Genomic DNA, 27,006 nt, shown 5'->3' on the forward strand with positions numbered 1-27,006 from the left:
AAAAATCCCAGAAGAAATCATATTTACATTTCCTAGTCACAGAATTATGCCCATCTGAGGCAGAAGCTACTTTATCCATTCACACCAATGTCATCACACAGATTCTACACATTGGGGAGGCCTAAATCTGCATTGCTCAAACCATCAAAAAGTCAGAGAATCAATCAAAAGGTGTTCTATCCACACCTTTGTAATGTAAAGGTCAATGGTTAAAATCGTACTCTAGAATACATTCCAGTGTGGTTTTTAAATGCTGACTTCTGCTATATTGAATTAAAAATGTAGATTTCAATATTTTTTTTACTAATAATTTTAATGTCATGCCCTTATCCTTCCACTTCCCAACCAGGGTCAGAAAAGCATTTTGTGAATAAGCTTTCTCTGATCCAACTTTTGGTCATTATGTCTTTGGGAAAGAATATTGTTACACTGGTAATATTTATTAAAGTGACATTGAAGGCACATATATTTAGAGCAGTGTAAAAACACAAAGGTGCTGGGAAAAAGAACAAGGACAGGAAATCCAGTATTTGCCCTTGTGAATTGCGTTAACATTTGCTTCTCCCTTCATTCATTATGATGATAATATTCATCTGCCTCTTGTCTGGGTTGTGCTACTTGTTTCTTTTTGCAGTACTCCATTCTCTAGACAAAGCCACCTTTACTGCTTCTCTCAGCATTCCATCTATTTCCTACTAAAAAATTTTTATTACCTTCCCAGTCCCGATGAGGTGCTCTGATGCATAAACTACATTTCACATTTTTTAAATTCAGCTAGCTAAAAAGACAAAAAAGGACACTATAAATAAGCATACATGATAGGTATTCTTAAAGCCTGATGATCACTGAAATGAAAGAGTCTTATGTTTATCAGGGAGAAAACTAGGAGTCAACAAAGAAGGACATATAGAAAAGAATGATCTGCCATGGCTGCTGCATTTCAAAAAGCAAATGCATATGAAACTACTTCTATGCTTGAAAATACTCTATGATTGGGAGCTCTCATCCTATGCAGACAGCTACAAAATAAACCCTTTTCAACAATTTGAAATGGAAGTGGTTGTTAATTTGTTTTTATGGTCCTTACTTCTCTAAAGCCATCCAGGTAAGAACCGCTCTCACTGGTAACGTCCCTGACTTCATACACAGCCATTCTGAGATGCACCAGAGTGCCATAATCATGTCAATGGCATATTAACTTTAAAACCTGGTAATTGTACAAATGTCAACATTAGGTGGGATTTTCAAAGGTTCTTAGGCAATTAAGCAATCTTATAATTCTGAGAGGGCCCACTGAAACTGCTAAGCACTGTCAGCAGCTTTACTGTTGACCATCTGAGCAGAAACATCCAGTCAGTGCATCAATTCAGCAATTCCAAATCTCCTATCAAAAAGCCAAACCTACCTAAATTCAACCTTACAGCTCTTTTATGCTAGATACCAATATTATTTAATATTATTTATGTGTTTATTCTAGCAATACTTCTGTGAAGTAAGGAAACGTTGATATTTCCATTTTATATGTCATGCCAATCCAGAGCAGGATAAGAGAACTGTATGTTAGCCCCCAATAACATAACAATACAATTGTAGCTTGGGAATAAAAAATATCTGCAACTTGTCCACAACTTCTAAGTGTCATTTCAGCTTGTATTCTTTTTAACAGCAAAATAAGCACCAATTGTGTTATTCACAGAGGAAGGATCCTCCATTTTAAAATTTAAATGTAGTAGCTATTATAGTTTTTGACCTCCCACAATACAACATGCAGACTGAAGGAAGCTTGCTGCAGAGCCACTGCTTCTTGAACATTATGTGAAGCCTCACAAACAGCCATTGAAAACAAAACTACTTACACAGGACAAAGACCCAGAAACAAGGTAATTGAGAAGTACAGAACAAACCCGACTTTCCTTACATCAAAGTAACTGCAAGCTGCTACATTATAAATGTAGGATATCCACAAATACAACAAAGTATAAATATTAGAGGGACACTATGTTACACAGCACAGCTGCACCAGCAGGAAAATCTTATCCAAAAAACCACTTTCTGTTGCCTTAGTCAAAAAGATAATTTTTTGTCATGTTAAAAAAGTCCAGCTTTAAAAACATGTTAATTCCAGAAGGAAAAAGTCCTTTCTTGCCTTACCTTCAATTAGTTTTGTTCAAAATAGCTAAAGCAGATATATATAATGTGGAAACTTGCACTAAAGCAATCCTCTACGAATCTTCTGCAAATTAATTAATACAGCAGGCAAAACTGAAAAGCATTAAACAAGTGGCTCTCCTTACCTTCAGCACAGCAATGAATGGTACAAAATTAGCCCTCTGAAGACCATTTTTATAGAGATCTGAAAGAAAGGAAATCAGTACCATTTTGCTACTTAGTCTTAATAACATCAGCTTGTCTTCTAGTCTAGCAAATAAAACTCAGTGTTGATGGAGACAGGAGGAGGAACAAAAGGCAGAAAAGGAGAGCTAAAATCCATTTCTCTTATTTTACTATACAAAAATTCAAAACACCCTTAAGGTAGAATGGAACATCCCTAGAGGTGTGAAAACAGCAGGAAGCAAAAAATTACTTAGATCTCTAATGACATAAAACTAATTCTAGAAGAAGAAATTAGAGCAGCATCTGTTTTAAAGTAAGGGTTCAAAAAATATTGGTAATACTGGGTATACACTAGTATAGATTGTAAGGCCAAACTATGCAACTGCTAAACCCAAGTATTTGGCAGAGGGCAAAAACCCCACACAAACTAAAAATATACAATTTGTCTTTACTAAGTTAGCATCATTCTTATTTGATGTTCTGTGATATGCTTTATCTTCTAGCAATTCTGCCAGGTACACTTCCTCCTCAAAAGCAAGAAAAAGGATCACCCCTAAGGCCAAACATCTGAACATTAAATTAAGATGTAAACTTAGGCAAAATTGCTAAAAATACAACTGAAGAAAGAAAAAAATAGTATATTATGTAACAAAATGCAGACCTGCATCATCAAACAAAATACAAATTAACAAAAACAGCAAAGCAGCAGTTTTCATCTTATTTATCTCTATGTATTTATACAACATAAACTTTTCTTCTCTGGAAATTAACCAACTGCCCAACAAGTTCACAACAGAATGACTTCTCTGAAAATACAATAATTTAAAACAGTATGATGATCTGCTCTGTTTCATTAATGTTCAGAAGCCTTATAAAAAGGCAGCTTAGCACCTATAGCTGACAAAAGGAATGAGTAAAGAGAATAGAGACAGCTGGCAGAGATATCACCAAAATTCCACACAAAGCACATGCCAGGTTATGATTAACCTTTATATTCCCCATAAGGCCTGAAGGCCACAGCTACACTAAAGCTTTTATACTTTACCAACACCTCATAGTGGACAGAAGATGCTGCATCTATGAGACAGCAACAGGCCACCTACAGAATGGTTTTCACAAAATTGGATATGTATGTGGAAACATTTAGAAAAATTAGCAGCAAAGACAATTCCATTACCCTAATTACTGAAAAAGTTCTAGGAAACCCATGTATCATGCTCATTCCCAACTCAGCAAATCAGGATGGTCATACATTTGTTAAAATATATAGCAATCAACTGCATATTTATTTGCAAAAATTAGTGAACATGTAACAGGAGTGTAAGACAGCTACTCCCATTAGTTCTTCTAGCTGATAGGACTGTGAGCTGTGTATTATGTCTCTGTTTCATGAGATCAGAAAAATAAACAGTAATTTTGGAAATGCTGTTCTTGTCATTCTCTGGGGTACTTAATATAGGTGGATGTATTTCAGGTTGATACAGTGACTTAATGTATATGAAAAACACCCATACAGCCATAAAGGTCACAAAATTACATCTTGATTTAAAGCTACAATCCTAAGGTTATGGTAAAAAATTCTCCTGAACTTTAAAGAGTAGTCCTCAAAGAAAACCCAAGGATGGCTCTCAAATGAGTAAAGCACCAGCATTCAGTCTATCTGTAGTCAACACAACTACAGTAGTTACAATTCCATCTTGTCTGTGCAGAAAAGGAAAATAAGCCAATGGGAAATCATTTTCTCCCCTAATAAAAACATTTGGGTGAGTTTTTTTGGTTGTTTTGGGATGTTGTTGTTGTTGTTGGTTTTTGTTTTTTGCCAAGATAAAGTTCATTGTAGAATTGCCCATCATTAGTGATTGTCTTTTACTCAATTAATTTGGGTAGGAAAATTAATGGTTGTTACAGTTAACAATTAGGGTAACCCTTCAGTATTTGAAATTGATCAATCTGAAATGTCATAAAAGTTTATGCATTATGCTAACTGCTAGTGCTCTATAACACAAACATTTCTCTCCTTCACAAAAAATTACAGTTACTGAATGGTTAATACCCATACAGATTTGGGAACTTTGTAGAAGGATCTACTTAGCTAATCACTAGAAAGGACTAGTCACTGTAAAAAGGACGTAGAAATGGAAAGAGCTCTCCACTTAATTCTCTCAGACCAGCTTGTAAGAAGGTAAGACTGGCATCTTGGTAAGTGGCTCTCCTTCAAGCTGGTGGACCACAACTGCAAGTTTCTGAGTTAGAAATTGGGAAGCCATGTGATATCATTTCCCTTCATTGGCAGGATCTGATCTTTTCCTATCCTTAAATACATTCAGAACAGGCAATATTTTACCCCTCTTCAACTGCCCTGTGCCCAAACACCCTCTCACTGGTTTGGAGAGAGTAGAGGAGATCAGAAAACACAGGAGGTTTTGAGAGTGATGGAGGAAAGAACACTGAGTTCAAGATACAGGAGGGGTAAGATTAAGTGAAAAACCTTTCCTTCTTTAAGAACAAGAAAAAGTAGGGGACAAGCTGGAGTATCTCTGATTCTTGCAGTCTATAGAGTTCCTTAGAACTAAATACTGTATGATACAAATACAACTGTTTTGTAACATACTGAGAGTCACTGGATTTGGGTAACACTGGTAGAATGTTTGTTTTTACCTTCTGGCGGCCTGTTAGATGTTGCCACAACGACAACCCCATTTTGGAAGAGATTTTCAAAAAGCTGCTTCAGAATCATGGCATCAGCAATGTCAGTGACCTGAGAAGACAACACATTTGTTATATCTTGCTTTCAGCTTCTGCTGCAATAGATCTGCAAGTGGCTTTGTAGCTAGGAAAATGCTTGTTAGTGAAAGCCAGGGAAAAAGATTCTAATTATTGCTTGGTGAGAAAAATATAAAAGGGATAATTAATAAGCAGTGAATGTACCACAGTCTTTCAAAACTTGCCCACTCTTTATTGCAGAACTCCACCATTTCTTTACCAATTGCTAAATGATTCCATGTTAACTTCTATTATGAAACTACAGGTGGGAGACACAGAAAACAGACCTAAACATTTAAGAGCCTACTTAATTAGGAACAACATGAAAAAAAACAGAAGATAAAAAGGGATACACACCGGCTGTTTTACATTTCTATTACCTTTGAGGCAAAGGTTTGCAGAGGTGAATTTAAAATGGTCATGGGACTTCAGAAAATAAAGACAAGTAGCCAACTATACATAATCAGCTGCTGTTGAAAATAGAATGATATGACATAGATACTATTGTGTGATTGTTGCAAAAAACAATTCAACAGATGGCCCATCACAAAAATAAGCAATTTCATTGTTCTTTTTAAGTGCCTTCTATTACTGTCCATGAATAATCAAAAGGCAGGCAGTCACTTCCAGCACAGTCAGCCTCTTCTAACCTTCAGGCACAAAACACGAATGAAAAATAAAAACGGGTAGAACAAGAGATACTGGGGAGGGGTAAGGAAGAAAAAATTACTACAAGATAAGCCATTAGGTAAAATTTCTTTAAGTATCTTAATCTTAGCTTAATAAATTTGCTTTATAGTACCGTGAAATAAAAGGATACAGGAACAACGCTGTAAAGAAATGCATCGAGTTTTTCTGGAAAACCAGCAATTCATATTTTACAGGAGTTCACCACCTTAATACATAATCCACCTTTATGATAATTACACTTCATTTTCCTGCAGACCCTGTGGTTATAATAAAGACACTTGTTGCATTTTGGCTTGCCAAAACAGAGTTTTTTTCTGAGGAAATAAACCAGTGGTGGCATGCTGGGAGTTATTCCCACTACACAAGAGACTGACAGAATGCTGAGCTTTCAGCACCTTAGATGTGTATGTTGTGATATCAACACATGTGCCATCAAAGAAAGTTTTACCCAGCATAATGCTTTCTTCTACTCCACACCCCTCCACCCCCCATAATTCTCCCATTTCCAAATTACTTTTCAGTGCAGAAAAAAAAGAAAGGTAATACCACACTAGAAACTTAGGTAAAAGACTTAGGTTTCTTTTCTGGCAGCTAGTTTTGAAGCAATAACATTCTTAATGAACAATACATAAACACTAGCTTCCTTCTTCCAAAGATTTTTTTCTATTTTGCTCTATTAATGCCTTAATATAGATTTTTTCCTTTATAAAAACAAACTTTTACATAATTACACACGCCTCAGATTTGCATCTCTCTGCTCTCTAAGAGCTGATATTAAAAAAAACAGTAATTCACTATCATACCATATGTTTTACACACTTGCTTATGTTTCACTTAGCAATAATTTATTTCTTCTGGATACTAAAATTCAGGAACTTGTCCCATTCCTAAGAACACAACACACACAAGGAATCACTATAGATGTCCATCTTAGGGGTAACTGAATTTCTTGTACCACAAAGCACACCTAAAAGCCAAATTTTAAAATTCTATTATAGAAATAATTTTATTACAAACCTTTTTGTTTAATAGTACTACAAAGCATGCTGCCTCTAGCAATCAGGGAATGAAAGAGTAATAATGCTCACATAAAAAAACCCAATAACATTCTCCTATTAATGAGTACCGGTTTCTGATGCAGAATTCTGAGCTCCATTACAAAAAAAGGAAAAGAAAACCACAAAAAATCCCCCAATAATACACAATAACACACAAAAAAACAACCAACCAAACAAAAAAAACCCCGACAAACCTCTTGAAAGTTCTGTCAAAAAGCAAGAACCATTTTGAGGACCAGGATGCAAATGTGAGCTCTTTTTGTCTAATACACTTTAGGACAGATAAACAATTTCTACAAGGTAAAGCAGGTAGATAACAATAACTAAGGAATTGTAAGTTCTCATGTTTTTTACTGTATCCAGCATTTATTGCAACTGATAACAAAAGCAAAGTCTACAAATTACCAATAAGGAGAGCCTGCTAGAGGAGAGAATGGAGAAATTTCATTAGCATTTAAGAGTAAAAAGAAAAAAAAAAGCGAAGACACTAGACTAATAGTTAATTTACATGTTTAAGTGCCTGAGACTCAGTCAGCCACTGATTGGTACAGTTCCACGTAATGAATGACAAACATAAGCATGTATTATCAGCAATTAGTATTAGCACAAAAATAAGAGCCTAATTTTTATTAGAGGCTTTTAATAGAATGTAGGTTAGTAAAAACTCCCTAAATTGTTCGTTCACTTTTGTAGTCCAGATGGTACCACTGGTACCTCAAGGTTAATACTGCATCATCTCTCAGCTTCCCAAGAAGGAGAGACTCTGGTTTTATTATCAATATGAACATAGGTTACAGTCCTGTGCCAAAATTAGAGCTTCTAACCACCTGTATATAGTTATTTGGCCACTGCTAGCCACCCCTGTGCTCTGAAATCTCATCATTACAAATGGCTTAATTTTAGGGTTTTTCTTCAAAATGAAGATATTTTCAGAAATGGCTTAAGAGTTCTGTGATGAAAAAAAGACTTCAATATTTCCAGTAAACTGTATGACAAAGATCAGTAAGACACAGCAATGCTTTAAGAACTTGACAGTCTGGGGCTCAGGCAACTGACAAAATCCTGCTTCAAAATGGACAAACACAGAAGCATAGTGCTGTCAATGAGGTCCTGGCCATCACACAGTATTTGCACAAAGAAACATAAAAACATAAATTTTAACACAACAATACATTGAAACACAGAAAATTACTTTTAAAATAAGTAAAAGTACTGAAATATTTTTCTAGATCAATTATCAATTCTCCATTTGCTTAATAGTTCTCTGGGTTTTGCAGGAAGATTCACTTCAGAATACTCCTGTTCTGCTTTAGCCCATTGTCAATGAGGAAAATGCAATCTCAACAATGCTTTTGTCTTCTGAAGTTCTGCATTTGGTTTCCTCTGCAAAATGAGCATTAACAATATGTTCTGCTGTCCCTGTTTAAAATATCACTCATCTATGTTTCTGTTCTTAAGATAAATGAATAATTAATTTCAACTTATTCTCCTTTTTTTGTTCAGCAGGCATCTGAAAGCAACTTGAAGCATTTAAAGCAAATCTCAATAGTTTTCTGATGTTGTTTCCACACACAATTATTTTGCCAAAACAACCTCACTTTTCATCTGTCAAAACAGAGATTTGCTTTGTCCACAAGTCAGAGCAGTGTATGTTCTAAGCCTGCAGCTCTTACCAGTTTCATTTTAATCTAGCACTTCTTTAAATACTAGTAAATCAGACTGCAGGGAAATAATGCCATGATCTCCACTGCAGAAATGAGCTGCAAACACCTCAAATTAAATATGGATCCTTATTATTAATGTTAACTGTCTCACCATGTGAGCTTCTCTCCAGTCACTGCACTACTTTATGACTATTTAAGCAGAGGGTTTCTTATCCCAAATTTATTGCCTTCTGAAAAAATTCAGAAAGCTGGAACTCCTCTTATCAGGCAGAATCTGTGTAGAGTTCCACATTACAGAAAATCAGGCAAGAAATCCAGCCTTTCAGAAATCTGTGAATGTAGAGTATTAGTATATCCAAACCAAGTAGATTTTAAAAATTCACTTATCAATCCAAAGTCTTGGAAACACATTTAAAATGTATAGTTCTTGTATTAATTTCCCAACTGCAACAGTTCAACAGAACAGATGATTTTTACAACTGAAATTATTGGTGTACCTCAAGCAAGTCAGCAGGGGGAGCAGGCAATCAACTTGGGCACAAAATACACCACAGTCTCTCCCTTTAAAATGTGGAAATATGACAGACAGTCTGTAAACACCACAGTACTGCCACATGAAAGCAGTGAGCATTTATACAGAAAAGCAGGTATTTATACTAATACATGGTAAAGCCATTTTCTACCATTTGAGCATTTAATGCTGGGACAATTAACAATTCCCTTTCCAAACCTTCTCATTTCTTCATTGTGTAAGTACAATTGTCTCTGTATTTAGATTTTACACTCAGGTTTTGGAAGCTCAGCATAACCATATTCACTGGACAGAGCACAAATTAAATGACTGAACAGCAGCAATTGCAATGACCCCACACATTCCGAAACCACCCCTGCTTGAAAAACGCAAGAGAAATTTAAAACAAGAACAACTGTTACTTGACCAAAAGTCCCTTCATGGGAGCCAACCATAGACAGTTATTTCCTCAAGTGTGCAGGTTTGCAAAGTTACATCTAGGAGACATAAACTGCTCCATCCATTTTAGAAATGTATTAATTTAACACTATAACAGACAATTTCACTTAATAGATTATTTTACTATTGGCGATTTGAGAACTAAGATAGATCTGTTCATATCTTGCTCTGCATTTTCTCTCTGAATTAAAAAAACATCTCAGCTGGTTAAAGCTGCCAAATACCTCTAAATTTTTTATTAAACATTTTTATAAAGAATTTTACATTTAAGTTTGTGACATTAACATTCACAAACTGTATAAAACAAATGAAATAATTAAGTTAGCTTGGGCAAAGATCATTTGATAAACTTATTTTTAATTTTCACATTTAATTCAATAGAAGTTTCTTAAAATCCTTAATCACATTGTGAGTGTTTGTTGCATTATATGAACTACAATAGCAAAGATCAGTGGCAAGCAAGCATCAGGTGGCACTGTACAGACTCAGTACAGGATGATGGTCCCTGTCCTGAAGAATTCATGAGCCTAGACAAACTCTAACACCTCCTTGTATGATCAATGACCAGACTGGTAAACAAAAACACTGCAAGGGGACTTACACTGCTAACTTGCATCTTGTCTGCTGTGGAAAAAATCCCCAAACCCTACCTTCTTCAAACCTGTAAAGTGACTTCTAGTCTTTAACTTCTACCAGTCACTACTGGCCAGTGATTCAAATACTGCATTAGCAGTAACAGGTATCGTATTTTAAGATCAAAAGTAATTTTATGAAGTTTCGCTTGAAATGAAAGAGTAATCTATGACTTACCTGAAACTCATCAAAACACAGAAGAGCAGCCTCTCTGCTTATTTCCTCTGCCACAGGTGCAATTGGGTCATATGATTTGGCCATAAATCCAGCTTTTCTCTCTGGTAAGTTCTGCTTAAGGCGATGTATTCCTTAAATGACAAAAGGGAAAAGAACAAATATTTCTTATTTCTTTTTCTAAGATAGGAAGAACAAATTACTTAGCTAACAAGTAAAAAGTAAACTGGTCCAGTAAAAATAAGAAAGCTTCAAACCTAATCCAGTTTCAAGAGGCTAAAACACTTTACAACCACATCCACACAACAGATAAAAAGCTCACAGATTTTGTGATTCTTATTTTGTTTAGAAGGCTGTAAAACTAATGTCAAAAACATCTTGAATGCTATGCACTCTATCTTCTATAAACTGATACAATTTGGAGTTTTATCTTGCTCTGAAGGTATTCTTAGAATGCATTTAGCTAAAAGAAGGCAGATGTAGCAATGCAGTTATACTTCAACACGTGAAGATGATGAAAATGGCGTGTGGTAAGATAATTAAATCCATACTTTACTGTCTCATGGATTGTATTGCACCTGACTATAAACAAAGATTCAGGAAAAAAAGGATCCTGCAGAAGGAAGATTAAGCACAAATGACAAGAAATGGAAACAGAAAATCTCAAGTGACCCAGCAACGATTGAAAAGTGGGCACTAAAAAGTGGCTTGAGTTATTTACACCAGTGAAAGCTTCCCAAGAAAAATGCAGTTGTCACAACAGTTGTAAAATAAAGTAATAGTTAACAATTTGACAGTATTTTCAGGTCACAGAATTTAGAAACAGAAGCAAGTTTTAAAATCTTTAGAACAGCATCCCTGTCAAAACAAAGCGCCTTATTCAGCTGATCAGAAAATTTTCTGAAACTTGGGATGTGCTTCTTTCTATTGCTTTTTTCCTCTGAATTACTGACAGTTATTACTAAGTTACTCAATCAGAATAGATCCCAGTCTCCTTGGCATTTATATCTGATTTAGTTATTGCTTATTCAAAATACAGAGTGAGTTTAACCTTTCCATTTTCAGTTTCAGCAATTGCCTTCTTCAGATTTCAGGTAAGCTAATTGGCACCTGGAAAACATTTAGTGAAGTATTTCATTCCAAGCAATATACTCAAGTTATAGATACAGCCAGGTATGTATATTTTTCTTTCCGAAAAGATACTTGAAAAATAATATGCAATTAATATCTATGCTGGTATGATAAACAATGCTAGCATGCATTAACTTTTCTTCTATTTTTTTTTACTTTTCTTTATGCTTAAATATTTAAATAAAATTACAGTGATTAATATGAATATGAGACAGACTTTTTAATAGATACTGTATTTTATAAAATTCTTGTCAATACCTTTGTCTGCACTTACTCTGGTGTACATCCAACATGAAGCCATGAAAATGGACTCTCCTTTTCTTTTCCACTTCTAAGTGAGAATAGAACATGTCCATCACCATTGTCTTTCCTGTGCCTTCAAGTAAGAACAATAAAAATCACTCAAGAGGTAGTTAATTTAAGAGCAGTATGTACTGATTACAGTAATGACAGTTTGAAAGCTTGGCCCTAATGAAATTCTAATTTTCCACAGGCTAGGTACAAGACCAGACTGCTGTGAGGAGCAGTTATGTTTTCTGTTCAAAAACTTGGAAGAACTACATTTTTTTTTCTGTTTTAAAATACAGATATGGCCCAAAGGTTGCACAAATTACTCCCCATACACCCATAAAACATGTTAGTATTTCATTTAGAAAGCAAGTATGTTTTCATGCTGCACTGTTACAATTAGAATTTATGATCTCTCTCCCACAATTAGTTCCCAAATTCTTAAATTGCAATCTTAAATATAAGAGAATGGGTAATGCTGAAAACAACTACATACAGTAATGTGGTCCAATCAAACAGCTTCCAGCATTCACAGTGTAATTATATCAAATAACATCATAATGTTACATCCAGTCAGATCCATTAAACCAATAAAGCTACATAAACATACAGCTTTCAGACACTTCAGAATTCAAATAGACATGAATTTAGAAAAAATTCTATTGGATGCAAATGATACTTACCAACATCTCCATAGACATAAAGACCTTTTGGGGGGCTGGTTTTGGCAAAGAGCTGCAAGTCAAGAGAAAAAGAGTAAATATAGATATAGGTTAAAATAAAAGCAAGCACATGGCTGTGATAAAGTAAGAAAGAAGCTACACTTAACCACAACAGTAGCATTAGGCAGCAAAGTGTAACCTTGACTAAATCATTAGCTCAGAATTCATAAGTAATGTTATCATTGTGCAAATTCTACATAAGAAGCAAAACATACATGTAGGGCTTGGGATTTGGGGTTTTCTTAGATCACTGCAAAAATATCCCCATTCCCAGCCCTAGCACATGTGCCTTTTTATCAGAACACATAAAATGATTCAATGTTTCCAAATCCACCATGATCAAAACAAATCCTTTGCCTCATTAAGCCATTTGAGCAAACAGTCTTAGAAAAACAAGATATAAAGTTAAGTAGTATGGTACTATGCACAGATATATGCACTAAATAGCTATAAGAGAAGATCTGCTAAAGAGATAAATATTAGGACTCAGAAAATCAGTGCTGCAAAGCCCATGAGCATTGCACATACTATTCTCTCAGCTCTGAATATTAAATCCAAAATTATCTCTGGTTTAAACATGATTAAAATCAATAGAGTCACAGAAAAAATATGTATCTATATGCACATGCATGTGTGCTTATATGTATAAATACATAAACATATAAAAATATACTTTCAAAGTATGCCTTTTATTAACCTTTTTTTAAAGTGAGTTACTTTCATCTGGAATGAATATTGCTTAAAAATTTTAAATCTCTTAATATTATTCAGGACATATGTTATGACACTTGATATCTATTTTACTCAAGTATATATTTTTATGCAAAAACTTCCAGAAATGCTAAGACTTTCAATTTGGAATAGTCCTCTTTCCCTTTCCCCCAGTACTATGCACAGCCACTTCCAAGTATAATTCAAAAAAGAAACAGTTTCTAAAACACTGGAAATCTTACCAAAATTCAATCAAATCCATGAAACTGAATTGACATCCACAAAACACACTGCAGAAGAGTATTTGCTTATTTTAAAGTGCTCCACTTTCAGAGCTCTATGGACTGAGCCAACACAGAAGAAAATTAAAATTACAACCCTGTGGTCTCATTTGGAGCTGGGTAATTGCTAAACAACTTGAATCTAAAGCACTTTTTGAAAATACAGTGCTGTGGTAAAGAAATAGAGGAGTCAGTACAAAACACTAATTAAATATAAAAGAAAATGCATGACCAAAAAGTAGAAGGGTAATATCTCGGGTTTATAGTACCAGCTCACTCAGAAAATATGCAAGCATGGCTCTTACACAAGAGCCCCTTTTAGATTTAATTTGGATCTCTATTAATAGGGTAATCAAAAATTTGTATCATCAATCTGTGGCTGGAAAGGGTTTCAGATGTTTGGAAACTATTCCATTAATTGACAAGGCTGCAGCTATTTGCAAGTACTTTGAAAGCATTGTAAGACAATTTAATTGTTGAATATTTTTCAGTGTGTACTTTTTAAAGAGCTTGTGCTCAATAAAACTACTGATGCTCAAAGTTACAGGAGAAAAGAAACAGACAAAAATCCAAATGAGACATTTTCAAAAGAATTTCTTTGGATTTAGTTTTAGATTACCAACAATCAATGGACTATAATATTCAAATTATTATACAGAAAGGCTGTATTAATGTGATTTGCAGTTTCACAAGAAGCAGCATAAAGCCAGAAAAACAAATCAATGTGTAGAGTACAGCTTCACCTGTTTTTGCAAAGGTTATATAAACAGAACAAATAAAAATGCCTACATTTTTATACCAGTATTTTCATTGTGAAGCTTTCATTAATTTAATTTAGCTACTCAAATATTTGTCTTTTTAGGCATACTTATTTCCAGATAACATGTTACAGAAAAAGGAACTTTTGTTTTGACTAAAGGAAACAAAAATAATGGCTTGGCCTCCATAAAAGTTGGTTTAAAAATTTAAAATTGTTTCCCTTTGAAGGCAGCAATTTTAACGATATCTGCCATCTGCCAAAAAGCATGGATACTGTGGCAGAGCCAAGTATATTTGCTGATCATCTCTAAAAACAAATCAAATGTCAGAAAACTGTTTTTCCTGTTTCAGCAATTAAAGAAGTTTGTAGAAAATATTTTACGTATAATTCTAACCATCACACTATTGACAGCTTTAGGATAATGACTTCCTCATTCCGGTCAGATATTGTATAACTCTAATAATTTATTTTTATATTCTTTGGTTGTTCTGGTTGGTCCTATTTTCTCAACATACATTTTATTCCAAAAAAGTAAAACTTTATCAGTAGATTTTTTTTTAATACTGACAACTCAGATATCCCTACCAATCTCAAGCTATTTTGCATGACCATAAAATGGATTTTTTTTCTTTTTGTTTTAGTTATTCTAATGCATCTTCTGAAGCCTGGAAGCTGTCTAAGAAAAAGGGAAACCTCCACTAGGAGGTTCAATCATCAACATTTGATACAATTTAAATCACAGCAAGCAGCCAGTCAATGGTATGTGGGGGCAAAGAAAGCAGAACACTGACTTTGGTTCTACGCAAACATAAATTCAGCAAGAAGGAGGGAGGAGATCTAAGGCAGAAAATCCCCCAGTCACCCTAAAATAAGGACATTCCACTTTATTTCAGGCAGGAAAGGGAGCAAAGTAGGAAATGTAGGAAGACAAACTAAATTAATGATTTCTCCTTGCTCATTTCCATATTATCCTGAGGTACATTTAGAGTCTCAGCATAACAACATTAAATTTGTTGACAATATGTTTGCTTTGACAACAGTGGTAAGATTTAAGTATGTTAATACATACTTGAAAGATATTAAGTGATGCACAAAATTTGAGTTTGCAGCGAAGAATATCTTTAGTAACACGCAATGTCTTCCCACATTCTCCCCTGCTCAGACACCAGAATAAAGCACCTCATTTCCTGGCAGTATTTACACTCTGATTGGAAAAACTTGTAAGTGCAAATGCATGTCAATACCAAGATGGTTAATTAAAATATGCAAAATTCAAGACAAGTCTCCCAACAGCAGATTTTTTTTAAATCCTAACAAAACTGCCTCTTTCTCCCACTCTTTCAAAACTCCTTTTTGGCTGTTGCTGTAGCTGAAGACATTTTCAAGGTCTTGAATGGTGTTTACTATTGTTCATTCCTCTTTTCAAAACATGACCTCACTTATAATTGAGCTTATTTCAAGTCATTAGTACAGCAACTCAACAACTCTTAAGATGTCCCAATTGGTGTTATTTTGAAAAGCTGGAGATCTGAAATGTCTGTGCAAACTCTTACAGCCTTGAACTTCAATTCAGAGGATCTCAAAATATCTCCACACACAAGGCCATGCTTTCACCAAGTTGAAGATCAAAGTCCTTGTTCAAATTTGAGGAGTAATTTTAAAAAACAGAAGCCTACTTGGTTGGCAGCAAGACTAATTGTTTTCTTCCCCAGAGATTCATTCTAAGCTGATGTCCCAAAAAACCTACATCATAACAAAATAGAGTTTATTAACATGAAGAAAATGGCGCCTGGTGTGTCTGTGTGCCCCAGACTACTCATTTCAAAAAGGTTTGGCCTGTGAGGTAACACAAGTGTTCTGGGTAAAAAAAAAAACCTGAAAGGCCTCTATTGTATCTGATATAAATATTTGCTCCCTAATCCTACTTTTACCACAGTTTAGTGAATAAAACTATTTAGAGAAGAAGTGACAAAAGAAGAACCAAGCTAAAACCAAAGCAGACCACTCTTGTAACAGTTCAGAAGTGCAAGAAGTTTCTATTTCTGGAATAGTTTCTGCTGTTTTGGAAGAGGCTTCTGCAATCCTATCACAGAAGAAATCAAGCAATAAAGTAAGGAATATCAGACTATAGAAGAGGCTGGTAGAGAGAGATTTCTCTTCCACCACCCCTTTTTCTTCACCACAACCTCTCAACCACATTCCCCTTTCAATAACAGAGCCAGAAAAATGAGCACACTTGAAATGCCAAGCACCACTATTTTTTTAAAAAAGCTGCCAGTAGATTAATTTCTTCTCAGAACAGGAGATTTCATACTAACAGTGCGCTACTCAAGTTTCTAGAAACCGCTTGAAAAAGCAAGAAGTGAACTAAAAAATACTAAGTATAACTGATAAATTATTTCATTTTTTCAAAATATATCCTTAATTAGTTTAAAATACATCCATTTGTTTCATTTACATCTATTAAAACTCACCAAGTACAAAACAGAAAGGAAAACCAATGGTTTTATTGCACAAACATGACAGTATTCAAAGTTTCAAAGCACCTGGCCTCCATGACAGGAGACCGCCAACAAGTTAATCACAAATACAGGATTTACCTGTATCATTAGTATTTCCTGGAGAAACCTTCAACTGGTCAGAATGAATTCCACCCACAAACCCACACAAATCCTATTCAAGCAGGCCAACACCACACAGAAAGTCCATAGCAAAAAACCAAGTATATTGCTTACTTAGGAAACCCCTCAACAGATACAAGCATATGATAAGCATATGATTTTACAACTACCTAGTCACATTTGTGACTTATCTGGGGAAACCTTCATTAAGATGTTGATTACAACTTTGCTGAAGCAAAAACTGGCCTGCACTAGAATTTAAACTATCATCTGTTTGGCTTCATTTTATCTCATAAGGAGCTCTGGTTGAACTGGCAAATTGCTTTCTCAAATACAGCAGAAGAAGAACAAAGCTGTTGTGATGACTTCTCTCTGAATCATGATTTCAGTTTAACTACACAAGCTAGCAGACATTGACAGATTCATGCAGAAGTCACCGCTCTCCTTTTCTGGGGTTTTGACGTATGGCATGGCACTATAGTGCTCAACCTGTTACCAATCTTAAGATTTCTATAGAAATATCAAACTCCAGAAAAAAAACCTCAAATTGCAGTAATACTTATCCCTGTAGCAAGTAGTTCTTCAGCTGCTTCTAACTGACTCATTAGTTCATCAGTGAGCCATATAACAATTTTCAAAAGTTGGTTTAAAATTAAAGCAATGTTAAATGCAGAAGTGGAATGCTTTAAAGAAATTGGTGAAAAACATATTCTCAAGTAAAAAATGCCATTTAAGTAAGAAAGTGTCGGTCTGGCTTTACTGCAATTAGCTCTGTTACATAGGGACATAGCAGCATCATATTTCCTAAATAGAGAAAGGCTGATAATTAGTTCTCTGCAATACAGGCTTTCTTCGCTATTCACACTTCCCAATCAAAGAATCAGTAAATAACAAACCCAGAGAATGCCTGATCTACAAAGCCACGACACCTGCTCTAACAACTAACAGTGATTTGGGGCACTCCAGTTAACACAAGTCAGCTCTCAAAATCATTCTCCAGGGCAGTGCTTTTAGAACTTTATATCCAAATGTCCACAACTTCTTGCCAGAAAAGATCAAAATATTCTAGCCTACTGATCCCTCAGGTTTGGCAGTAAAGGCAATGCCTTCATCATAACATTTTTTTCTCAGGCTCCCCTTATCTCGTGCTACATCATTTAGTCTTGCCCTGCAATCTGCAAACATGACAATATTTGTGCCAGGTAAGAGAACAATCTGGTATGGTTAGGTAACAAGTTTAGAGTAGCATATTTAAATTTATGCTCATGAGATGAGCAGTGTGGTGCAATGAATGCTTAAAAAGGCCGACATGGAGATTCGTTAGCAAGGACTGCAAAAGACATTTTTGACCATAGTGTTTATTATTAAGACATTTATTGACCATAAATGTTAAAGTCACTTCTGATGAAAAAAAAAGCAAAGCCTTAAGTGATGCAAGAAAAGAGTGAAATCAAAAGAAAAACTCAGAGTCTAGCTGGGGAAATGCTGATTCCCTCCTCCCAGGGACAAGGAGGTCTCTCCAGGCTGGGAAAGTGCAGGTGAGACAGCAATGTATATTTTGCCATGCTTTTCCCCCAGCACTACACTTTTATCATCAGACCTAGTCAAACACCCCACTCTTGTTGTTTCATCCTACCACAGCTTACAACTGTGCTGACTGAAATATGTTAATCAGGTGCAAATGAAGCACATTCACTGGGCATTCAACTTTTGTGCACATCTATGCCCAATATTTAGCAACGAATTAAATGTCTTATCTGCTTTTCTGGGTGCTACATTTAGTTTTCTGGGATATAAACTCAGGTCTACAAAACAAGAGGCAAGGAAAGCTGAAGAGGGAATTCCCACATCAGTTCTAGTTGCTTCCCATGAGAACTGCCATACCAGTGCTATCAATACTTGCAGGTGCAAGGCCACCAGAGCAGCAATCTAAGAATAATGACAACAAAAGATGCGGAAAATACTGTGAAAGAGAGTCTAGAAAACATTGTGTCGAGAGCTTCAGGGAAAAGTTACAGAGATGCAACAGCTGGCTAACAGCACTGTAATTGTTAAGGCAATGTGCAACAGGGATATGTTTAAACTTTTGTAAATCCTTTGAAAAGAAACTGTGATGCCCCCAAAAACACAAGGGTGGAGATTGTACCAAAGCCTTCTTTCCTCACCTCACCTGGAAACTAGCAACATGGAGAAGAATTGTTTTTAAAAGTCATGTCTGATACATATTATAATATGGAATTATTTGTAGAATATGTGTTAGAACACAAAACATCAGTGTTCAGTTTATCTAATCCAAACACACAAGTATAATACCAGTGCTTGAGAATTAAAACCTTGTTTAGGCTCCTCTCTCCTAGAGCCAAATGATGTTTTTGGCAAAGTAGGCAGTGGACATAACTAAAACTACATTAGATTTTCTTACAGAATTATTTCAATAGTATCTAATTTGGCTACTTCTAGAGTGCCACTGGATTTTACAAACCAAAAAAGAAAGAAGACATATTGAAACATGAAGAATCATCTATCTGGAAAGATGTATTTGCAAAAATAAGATTTGTGCTCTTGACAGAAATTTATGCATTTTAAGCACATTCTTAGGAGGAAATATAAATGCAAAAAATATTTTTATCATTATAAACCTCACCTGAGAAAAAACATTTTTCGAATCAATGCTGTAGCCTTTAAGGCTCTCATGCAATTTCTGCAGGCGCTCCACAACTCTTCTTTGTTGCTCGTCATTCTTCAGCTCTTGATGCTTAATCAAAAAGTCATAATGTTCTAAAGGTCCATTGCAAACCTGTAAGGCTCTGGCATGAACATCTGTAGCAGTAGCAGGGCCTGTCTTCTCATCTGCCTGAGCTGTGTAGGCTGTTAAAGTAAAAGTAGCCAATTAATAGAGAAGTTCTTAAAAGAATCTCCTTATAAACAACACATATTCCTCACAGTTTACACAAAGACATATATACATGACAATAATTTACCTACATAACCACTGGTTACCCCTTCATTTTTCATTAACTTTATTTCTAACTTTTTACTAACTCTAGCAGTATGTTTTAACATTCCTTTATCTCATTAAGAAGCACACATTCTAAGAAGTCCAGCTACAGAGTTGGTAAGATTTGGCTGAGCTGTTGCAAGAGAAGTTTTGACCCTTTTTTTTTCCAAATTGGGGTAAAACCATTTACATTTCCAAAGTGCATTTCTCTAAACAGATAATCTTTCAGGAAAAACTTCAGAAAATATTTAAAAGTCAACAAACAAGAGACCAAACCAGGAGTTGTGTAAGGATGTTGAAACAACCTGTCAAACACCACACTAAGCAAGGCAGCAGCTGTGAAGCCCTACAATGCCACAGCCTGATCTGCTGGCATTATCTTCTGCCTAAAAGAGAAAGGGACAAGTCTAGGAGAGACAAGGACAAGTCTAGGTAGGAATACTGTCAAGAAACAAGACAAAAAAAAAAGTCAGGATTGCTAGACATAAAACAAGACATAACTAGGGAAAGAAACAATGCACAAGATTACAAAGAAGGCTTGCCAAGTCATTAATATCAGAAACAATGGCATACACTGAAAAGTTGTTAAATATCTTCTTTGCTTCCAGTGTCATTTAACAGGTTAAGTATAATAAAGAAAAATATTATTTCTTAATGGGTAAAGGAATAGCATGTTAATTGCAGTAACACTTTTGTCCCACAGCATTACCATCCATAAAGCAGCAAAGAAAGTTGCAAGTGAAAGTACTTTTCAGCAGGTACAAAACAGCTGGGAAAAGGATATGTAATAAATAATTACTACACTTAAACCAGGTGTATATCTGCAGTAGAGTTTTATAGAGGGCTCAGGATTTCATCTTGGTGCAAGCCTGGATTCCCATTCATGCCATATATGGAAAAATTAGGTAGACAGACCGGAAACACAACAGAAAATCAGGAGAGGGGTGCAGACACTCTGGAAGGCAAGTAAATTCTGACAAACTGGACAAATAGTCTAATAAACTAGGGTGTAATTCAGCAGGGACAAAGCATGTTATTTAGAGGAAATAACTAACTCAGGAGATGGGGAATGACCAGCTAAGGAGCAAAGACCTGCAAAAAAATGATCCAACAGCTACACTGGATCACAAAATGCCAGTAAGACAATATCATAACACTATTAGAGGAAAAAATAAACTGAAATAAAATAAACACAAGGCCTCCAATATAGATACACACAGAGAAAAAAAACACCTAGTTCTATTCAATGCTGGTACAGTCCACCATGGAAGACACTTTTCAATTTTCACATAGTACGTTATGAGAAGTATGAACCCAACGACAGAGTAAATAGATTTTTTTGTTGTTGTTTTTTAAAATATGAGTCAGAACTCACAAAGATGCCATAAAAGGCACGAAAAGAGTTTTAAACAGCTGTAAGAAAGGTAGAAAATTAGAAAACAATAAAACTGAACTAGTAGATCAAATTATGATTACTTATTGCAAATAACAATTTCTCCTAAAAAGCCACTGTTTATATCTGCAGCCAATAACTGCACCAAATTCTCTTGTTCCTGGAGGAACTGAGTTGTTGCTTGGAATTAAGAGTAATTAGCTCATCCCTATCCAAAGAGATCATATAAAGAAAGGTGAGTTCAAAGCTTGTTATTGCAAAAGTGTGAGTAAAACCTGTAGAGAAGGAAAACATACAGCTGTCTCCAAATACATACAGTGTACTGAGAAAATGGAAGGATATGGTATTTACACAGATAACTTAATAACTGTAATTAAGGTAGTGACATAGATTAACAGTCTAGAAGCTGTAAAACTTCCAAAGATTTGGGGTGAATTTTAAAAATAAGTTTGAGGAAAATTTGTCAGGAACAGGTCAGCAAAACCTGACCTGCCTCTGAAGGGAAGGGGAAAAGGAAAGATCACACAATTTTAGAATGGCTTGGGTTGGAAGGGAGCTGAAGTATCACCTAGACCCAATACCCTTGCCATGGGCAGGGACACCTTCCACCAGACCAGGTTGCTCAGATGATCTCTCAAAACTTTTTCATCATGTTTTCTACTATTCCACTCCTAAAAAAAGTGCACCTCAGTCCCATGATCCATACCTCTGAACGATCTGTGCCCTTGCAATACACAGAAGTTGATGGCCCCAAGAGCTCCAGCGTGCCCCCTTATACCTATAGATTCTGAAGTTCTTACTGCTTACCACAGAATCAAAGAAAAATAAAAAATCAGCTGATTTAGGGGTAAGAAAGGGTTTGTGGCTCATGACCTTCCTGGCCATGGACAAAGCACATCAGCAGCAGGACTGCTCAGAAGCATGGGGTTTGTCTCAGATTACATGTTCTCACAGCTAACCATCCTGGGAGTGGGAGAAAGTACTCTGTCATTAACATGTGACAGGTGGAGACTTTGCCCAAATGGTCATAGAGGGTGTCCTGCCTGTTCTCACTGTTCTCATAATATAATATTGAACACTGGGATTTAAATATCACGGCAATACACTAAGTACACTATCAGGAGACACCCAGTAACTGGTTAAGTGATAAACTCACACCTGTAGCTGAAAAAGAAAGGCCGATGCTACTGAGGAGCATGTGGGGTTTTAGACATAAGTCAACAGAAGGTACAAGTGATACAATATTCTAAGAGACAGAAAAAAATGTGCACCTTCCATTCTAACCTGCATTTTGTGGAACAGATTGTAAAATCTATCACTCAATTATAGGAGTCACCTATGACTCAGTGTACTAACTACAGTCCTACAGCCCTTTTCTCCACACTGCAAAATAGGGATTTGCATTTATTCCTTACTGTTTCATTATCTAATCTTTGTATTACAGAAACTTCAACTCAATTATTTATTATTTTCCCTTCTTCAAGTGTCACATAGGAAAAGCGTCCTCCACACCTATGCAGTGTTCTGGATGCAACTATAGAAAAGCACATCAATTCACTGTTCACACAGTTTTACACAGAACAGTGTAACATTAGACATGGTTATCCATAACCTACCTTTCCCACCTTCAGGGTGCAGGACAGTGTAGGATATTACCACATTTAAACTTATGTTCCCTGCTTCTTTAGATTTGACACCAAGCTGCAACTTTTTTCCTAAATTCCTGTTCCCAAAACATACATATGTCAGTATAATCTCACTTGATTTCATACCATGTAATTAGGTCTTTGCATCTGCCTTTCTGCTTGCTCATACAAAGATCACAGACACAGCTGCAGTGAAAACCTACCATGACACACCCAAAAAAAGAAAGAAATTGGAAGGGGAAATCTCACCAAGGTTATTTTTTAAAATGTCAATCTGGAATGACAAGAAAATTTCTTTCAAGTAGGGGACTTAAGACATATTTGGTAAACTGACATTAATTTACCACTGCAAAGATAATTAATGCCTACATGAAATTATAAAAAGTGTTCTTAACTCCAGGGACTTTCTGACCAGGAAAAAAGCAGTAAATTGGAAAACTGATCAGTGTGTTGTTTTTTCCACTGCTACTTAGAACTGATGTCTGAGACGACACAGAAAAAGGGATGTGAGTTTCAATGACACAGCTAATGAAAGTAGCAGTCACTTCTGAGGCAGGCACTAGAGTTATTTATTTATGCAAGAAGACAAACTGAAATGGAAGTTGAGTTGTGGCATACCAAAACCGATCCTGAGAGCAGCCAAGAGGTTGAGAGCACAGAAGGGCAACCAAGCTACAAGGTAGAGAATTAACACTTCCTCCTTCCTTCTTTGCTGTTAACTACTTTTTGTCTTAAAAATAGAGAACATTTCCAACTGTGAAGAAATGCAGAACTGCGAAGAGTTGTGAGAACTGCATCTCATGTGAGAACCAAACTCATGTAGGTGACAAACGCACCAAAATTCAGTACCCCAAAATCACCCAAGCGCCACCTTTGCTGACAGTCACGATCCAGAAGCTGGAATAGCTTCTACTAAATCAGTGTTAATGCAAGGTACAAGGATCACATCTGCTTCATTACTGCTCTGCCAGCACAATCTGCCTCGAGAGCTTTTCACAAACCCCGGAATTTGTGTGGAGAGAGGGGAAAAAAAGTCATAGAAACCAAAACTGTCATGCATTCAATAATCCAAGCTGAAGTTCAGAATATCAGTTGGGGTCACAATGAAGCCAAACTGCTTCAAACCTTGAAGCTCTTAGTGTAAAGCTGTTAAAACTGCCTATGAAACACAACTGCCATGACAGAAAAAGAGGACTTGGGAGTCAGAGGGCACTTTCATCAACAGGCAGATGGTGGTATCAGAGACCTAAACTCAAGATTAAGCCAGTAACAGAAGTGCTGTAAAATGTTTCCTTCTTAGATGACAGTGATGAGGAAGGGCAATGGTAGTCTTGCAGCTCCAAAGGTTATTTTCCTCTGTGAAAATAGGAGCAAAGGTAGCAAAATATCAGAAATAATTTTTTTTATGTTAGTATCTGTAAGCAATAATAATGTTCTCTTGTCTCATCTTTTATTAAATATACATGCAAGTTTTGCAGAATCAGTCTCAAACAGGTAAATTGCCCCATGATGTACAAGGATTTGGATAAATTAAATGTGTGTTAAAGTTAAGCCCATGAATAAACCTGCAGAAGAACAAAGACTTGTCAAGTAAGCTTCTTGGGAAAGAGATCATGTGCTAGGTATAAAGCTAAAAATACATTTATAGTCCTATAATACACAAATGCTCCTTTCAAAATATTGCACTATGATTAATTACAAGAATGCAAGAGGAGGTGGTCTGAAAAAATTATTTACTTTCCATTGCTTAACAGAAAGCTTAAAAAATCAAAATCCAACCAACCATATTGGGGGGGGGAGCAGGGCATACACACTAAATTATCTGCATGAATTGAAGATGTTAGGTCAATATCATGTAAAATTCATAAAAGCCCCCCACATGCTGAAATTAGTGGTTCAAACCAGAAGAGGCAGCTTGCAACTAAGACACAAGGACAAGGATTTGCATTTTGTCCCATTATATGACCTCAGATGAATCACTGAAGGCCATTCATTCAGGCAGCATATGACACAGTATTTAATCTTCTAGAGAAACATGAGCTGGAACTAGAATTCTAGTTTTTGCATGCGTGCCTGATACATTATTCTGCTAGATAACTTGTATTTTTTCCATGCACATCTCATTTCACAACCTGACCTACAGATGAAAGTAGGGAGAGACAAGAGAAGCATACCAGTGAAACTGGGACTTTACAAATAACACTTGTCATGTCTTTACTTAATTAAGGAAAAGGTACACAACTGTGGAAAGCAAATCACAAAAACAAAGAAAAGACTATAAACCAGATCATAAACCAAGATTATAAATCAATTCCATGATGGCAGCCCACCCCTGCAGTGTGATGTCCTCAAACAACATATGCAAGGGCTACCTTTTCTTTGACACAGAAGCTGACTGAAACCTCTAAATTTGCTCAGGTAACTTCTTCTAACCAATATAAAATAAAACACACGCACCTACAGTACAGTACTAGCTGCAGTGCTTGTCTATTTTTCTTAGGATGCATAAATATTTTACAATCACAACATAATGTGTGGATGTGGACATTTATCAATCCTGGGACCCACCAGTCACCAGCTGAATTCTCACATCTTGGCCAGGCTGGCAGAGGACGAAGAACTCTCACTGAGGAAAAACGATCTCTGCTCCTAACCTAAGCCTCAAGTTAACAGAACTCCATAAAGTTTTGTACTGAAGAGGCTTTCAGAGCAAGGCTGTGAATGCACATCAGTCGTTCGTTACACCTTGAGGGAAAACAGCCCCCGAGACTCCCAAGGCCCGGCCGAAGCGCTGGCAGCCAGGGCGCACTCGCCGAGCCCCGGTGCAGCCGCAAGGCTTTCACCGGGCAGCGCACCGAGGCCCTGTTTCCCAGGGAAAATGCGGCATCACCAGCTCGGGAAGCCACGGGCCCCCTTCGCGGGTCACCCGGTGACCGGGGCCGACTCCCGGTGCCACCCCGGCAGGAAGGTCCCCTCCGGGGCGGTGTGGCGGACAAGCCCCGGCCGGGAATGCGAAGACACCGGCAGGTCATGGCAGAGCGGCGAGGCCCGTGCGTGTCCCGGCGGTTGCCGTGTGGCCCGCCCGGCACCGCCAGCCCCCTTCCCTCCGCCGAGGACAGACCCGCGGCACGACGGGGAGGGAAGGCACGCACCGGCTCCTGCCACCGCTCCTCGGTGCCCTTCCTGCGCGGTGCCCCGGCAGCCTGCCGCCCGCCCGGGCCTGGCGAGCCCCGGAGAGCCGCGGCGGCGGCACTGACCTCTGTGCGGCGGGAGCAGGCGGCCGCGGCAGCCCAGAGCCCGCAGCAGGCAGCGCGCAGTAGCCAAGGGCGACACAAGGGCCGCCATCTTCCCGGCGCGGCGGCGGCGGCCGGGGCGCGGGGCGCGCTGGGAAATGGAGTCCCGCGGGGCTGTGGGGGAGCCCGTGCGCGGCCGGTGCTGGGCGAACCGCTCCAGTTGGGTCACGGAATCACAGGGTCGATTAGATTGGAAAAACCCTCTGAGATCATTGAGTCGGAACCTATGACCTAACACCACAATGTCGACTAGACCATGGCACTAAGTGCCACGTCCAGTCTTTCTCAAAAACCTCCAGGGACGGTGACTCCACCACTTCCCCGGGCAGCACATTTCAATATCTAATCACCATTTCTGTGGAGAAATTCTTCATCATGTCCAACCTAAACCTCTCGTGGCACAGCTTGAGGCTGCGTCTTCTCACCCTGACACTGGTTGCCTGTGAGAAGAGGCCAACCCTCACCTGGCTACCACCTCCTTTCAGGGAGTCATAGAGAGCAATAAGGTCAGCCCTGAGCCTCCTTTTCTCCAGGCTAAACACCCCCAGCTCCCTCAGCTGCTCCTCACAGGACTGATGCTCCAGACCCTTCAGCAGCTTCATTGCCCTTCTCTGGACTCACTCCAGTCCCTCAATGTCCTTCTTGTAGTGAGAAGTACAGAACCAAACACAGGATCTGAGGCACAGCATTGCCAGTGCTGAGTATAGGGAGACAATTGCTGCTCTGGTGCTGCTGGCCAGATACACACAGCATGCCAGTGTCCTTCTTGGCCACCTGGGCACACACTGGCTCATGTTGAGCCACTGTCAACCAGCACCCCCAGGTCCTTTGCTGGTCCCTGGCTCCTTCCCCCTCTTTTCCCCCAAACTGTGCTGC

General features: G+C 37.4%; 1 protein-coding gene across 2 annotated transcripts in view; it reads right to left on the reverse strand.

The window, feature by feature from the left end:
* Nucleotides 1-26,182, reverse strand: part of AFG1L (AFG1 like ATPase) — a 64,318-nt gene extending 38,136 nt beyond the window's left edge. Inside the window, exons 1-7 of one of the 2 annotated variants that reach the window (XM_054280170.1) lie at nucleotides 26,095-26,182; nucleotides 19,445-19,668; nucleotides 12,389-12,440; nucleotides 11,692-11,793; nucleotides 10,290-10,420; nucleotides 4,993-5,092; nucleotides 2,295-2,353 (exon numbers count right to left, since the gene is read on the reverse strand). In XM_054280170.1, the coding sequence (XP_054136145.1) occupies nucleotides 2,295-2,353; nucleotides 4,993-5,092; nucleotides 10,290-10,420; nucleotides 11,692-11,793; nucleotides 12,389-12,440; nucleotides 19,445-19,668; nucleotides 26,095-26,182 (756 nt within the window). The remainder of the gene's footprint in view (nucleotides 1-2,294; nucleotides 2,354-4,992; nucleotides 5,093-10,289; nucleotides 10,421-11,691; nucleotides 11,794-12,388; nucleotides 12,441-19,444; nucleotides 19,669-26,094) is intronic. The other variant, XM_054280171.1, reaches the window with a different exon arrangement.
* Nucleotides 26,183-27,006: the final 824 nt, after the last annotated feature.

The sequence above is a fragment of the Melozone crissalis genome, unplaced genomic scaffold (genome assembly GCF_028551555.1).
Source record: "Melozone crissalis strain CALT ecotype California unplaced genomic scaffold, PUWL_Pcris_2 ptg000027l_1, whole genome shotgun sequence".
Classification (NCBI taxonomy): domain Eukaryota; kingdom Metazoa; phylum Chordata; class Aves; order Passeriformes; family Passerellidae; genus Melozone; species Melozone crissalis.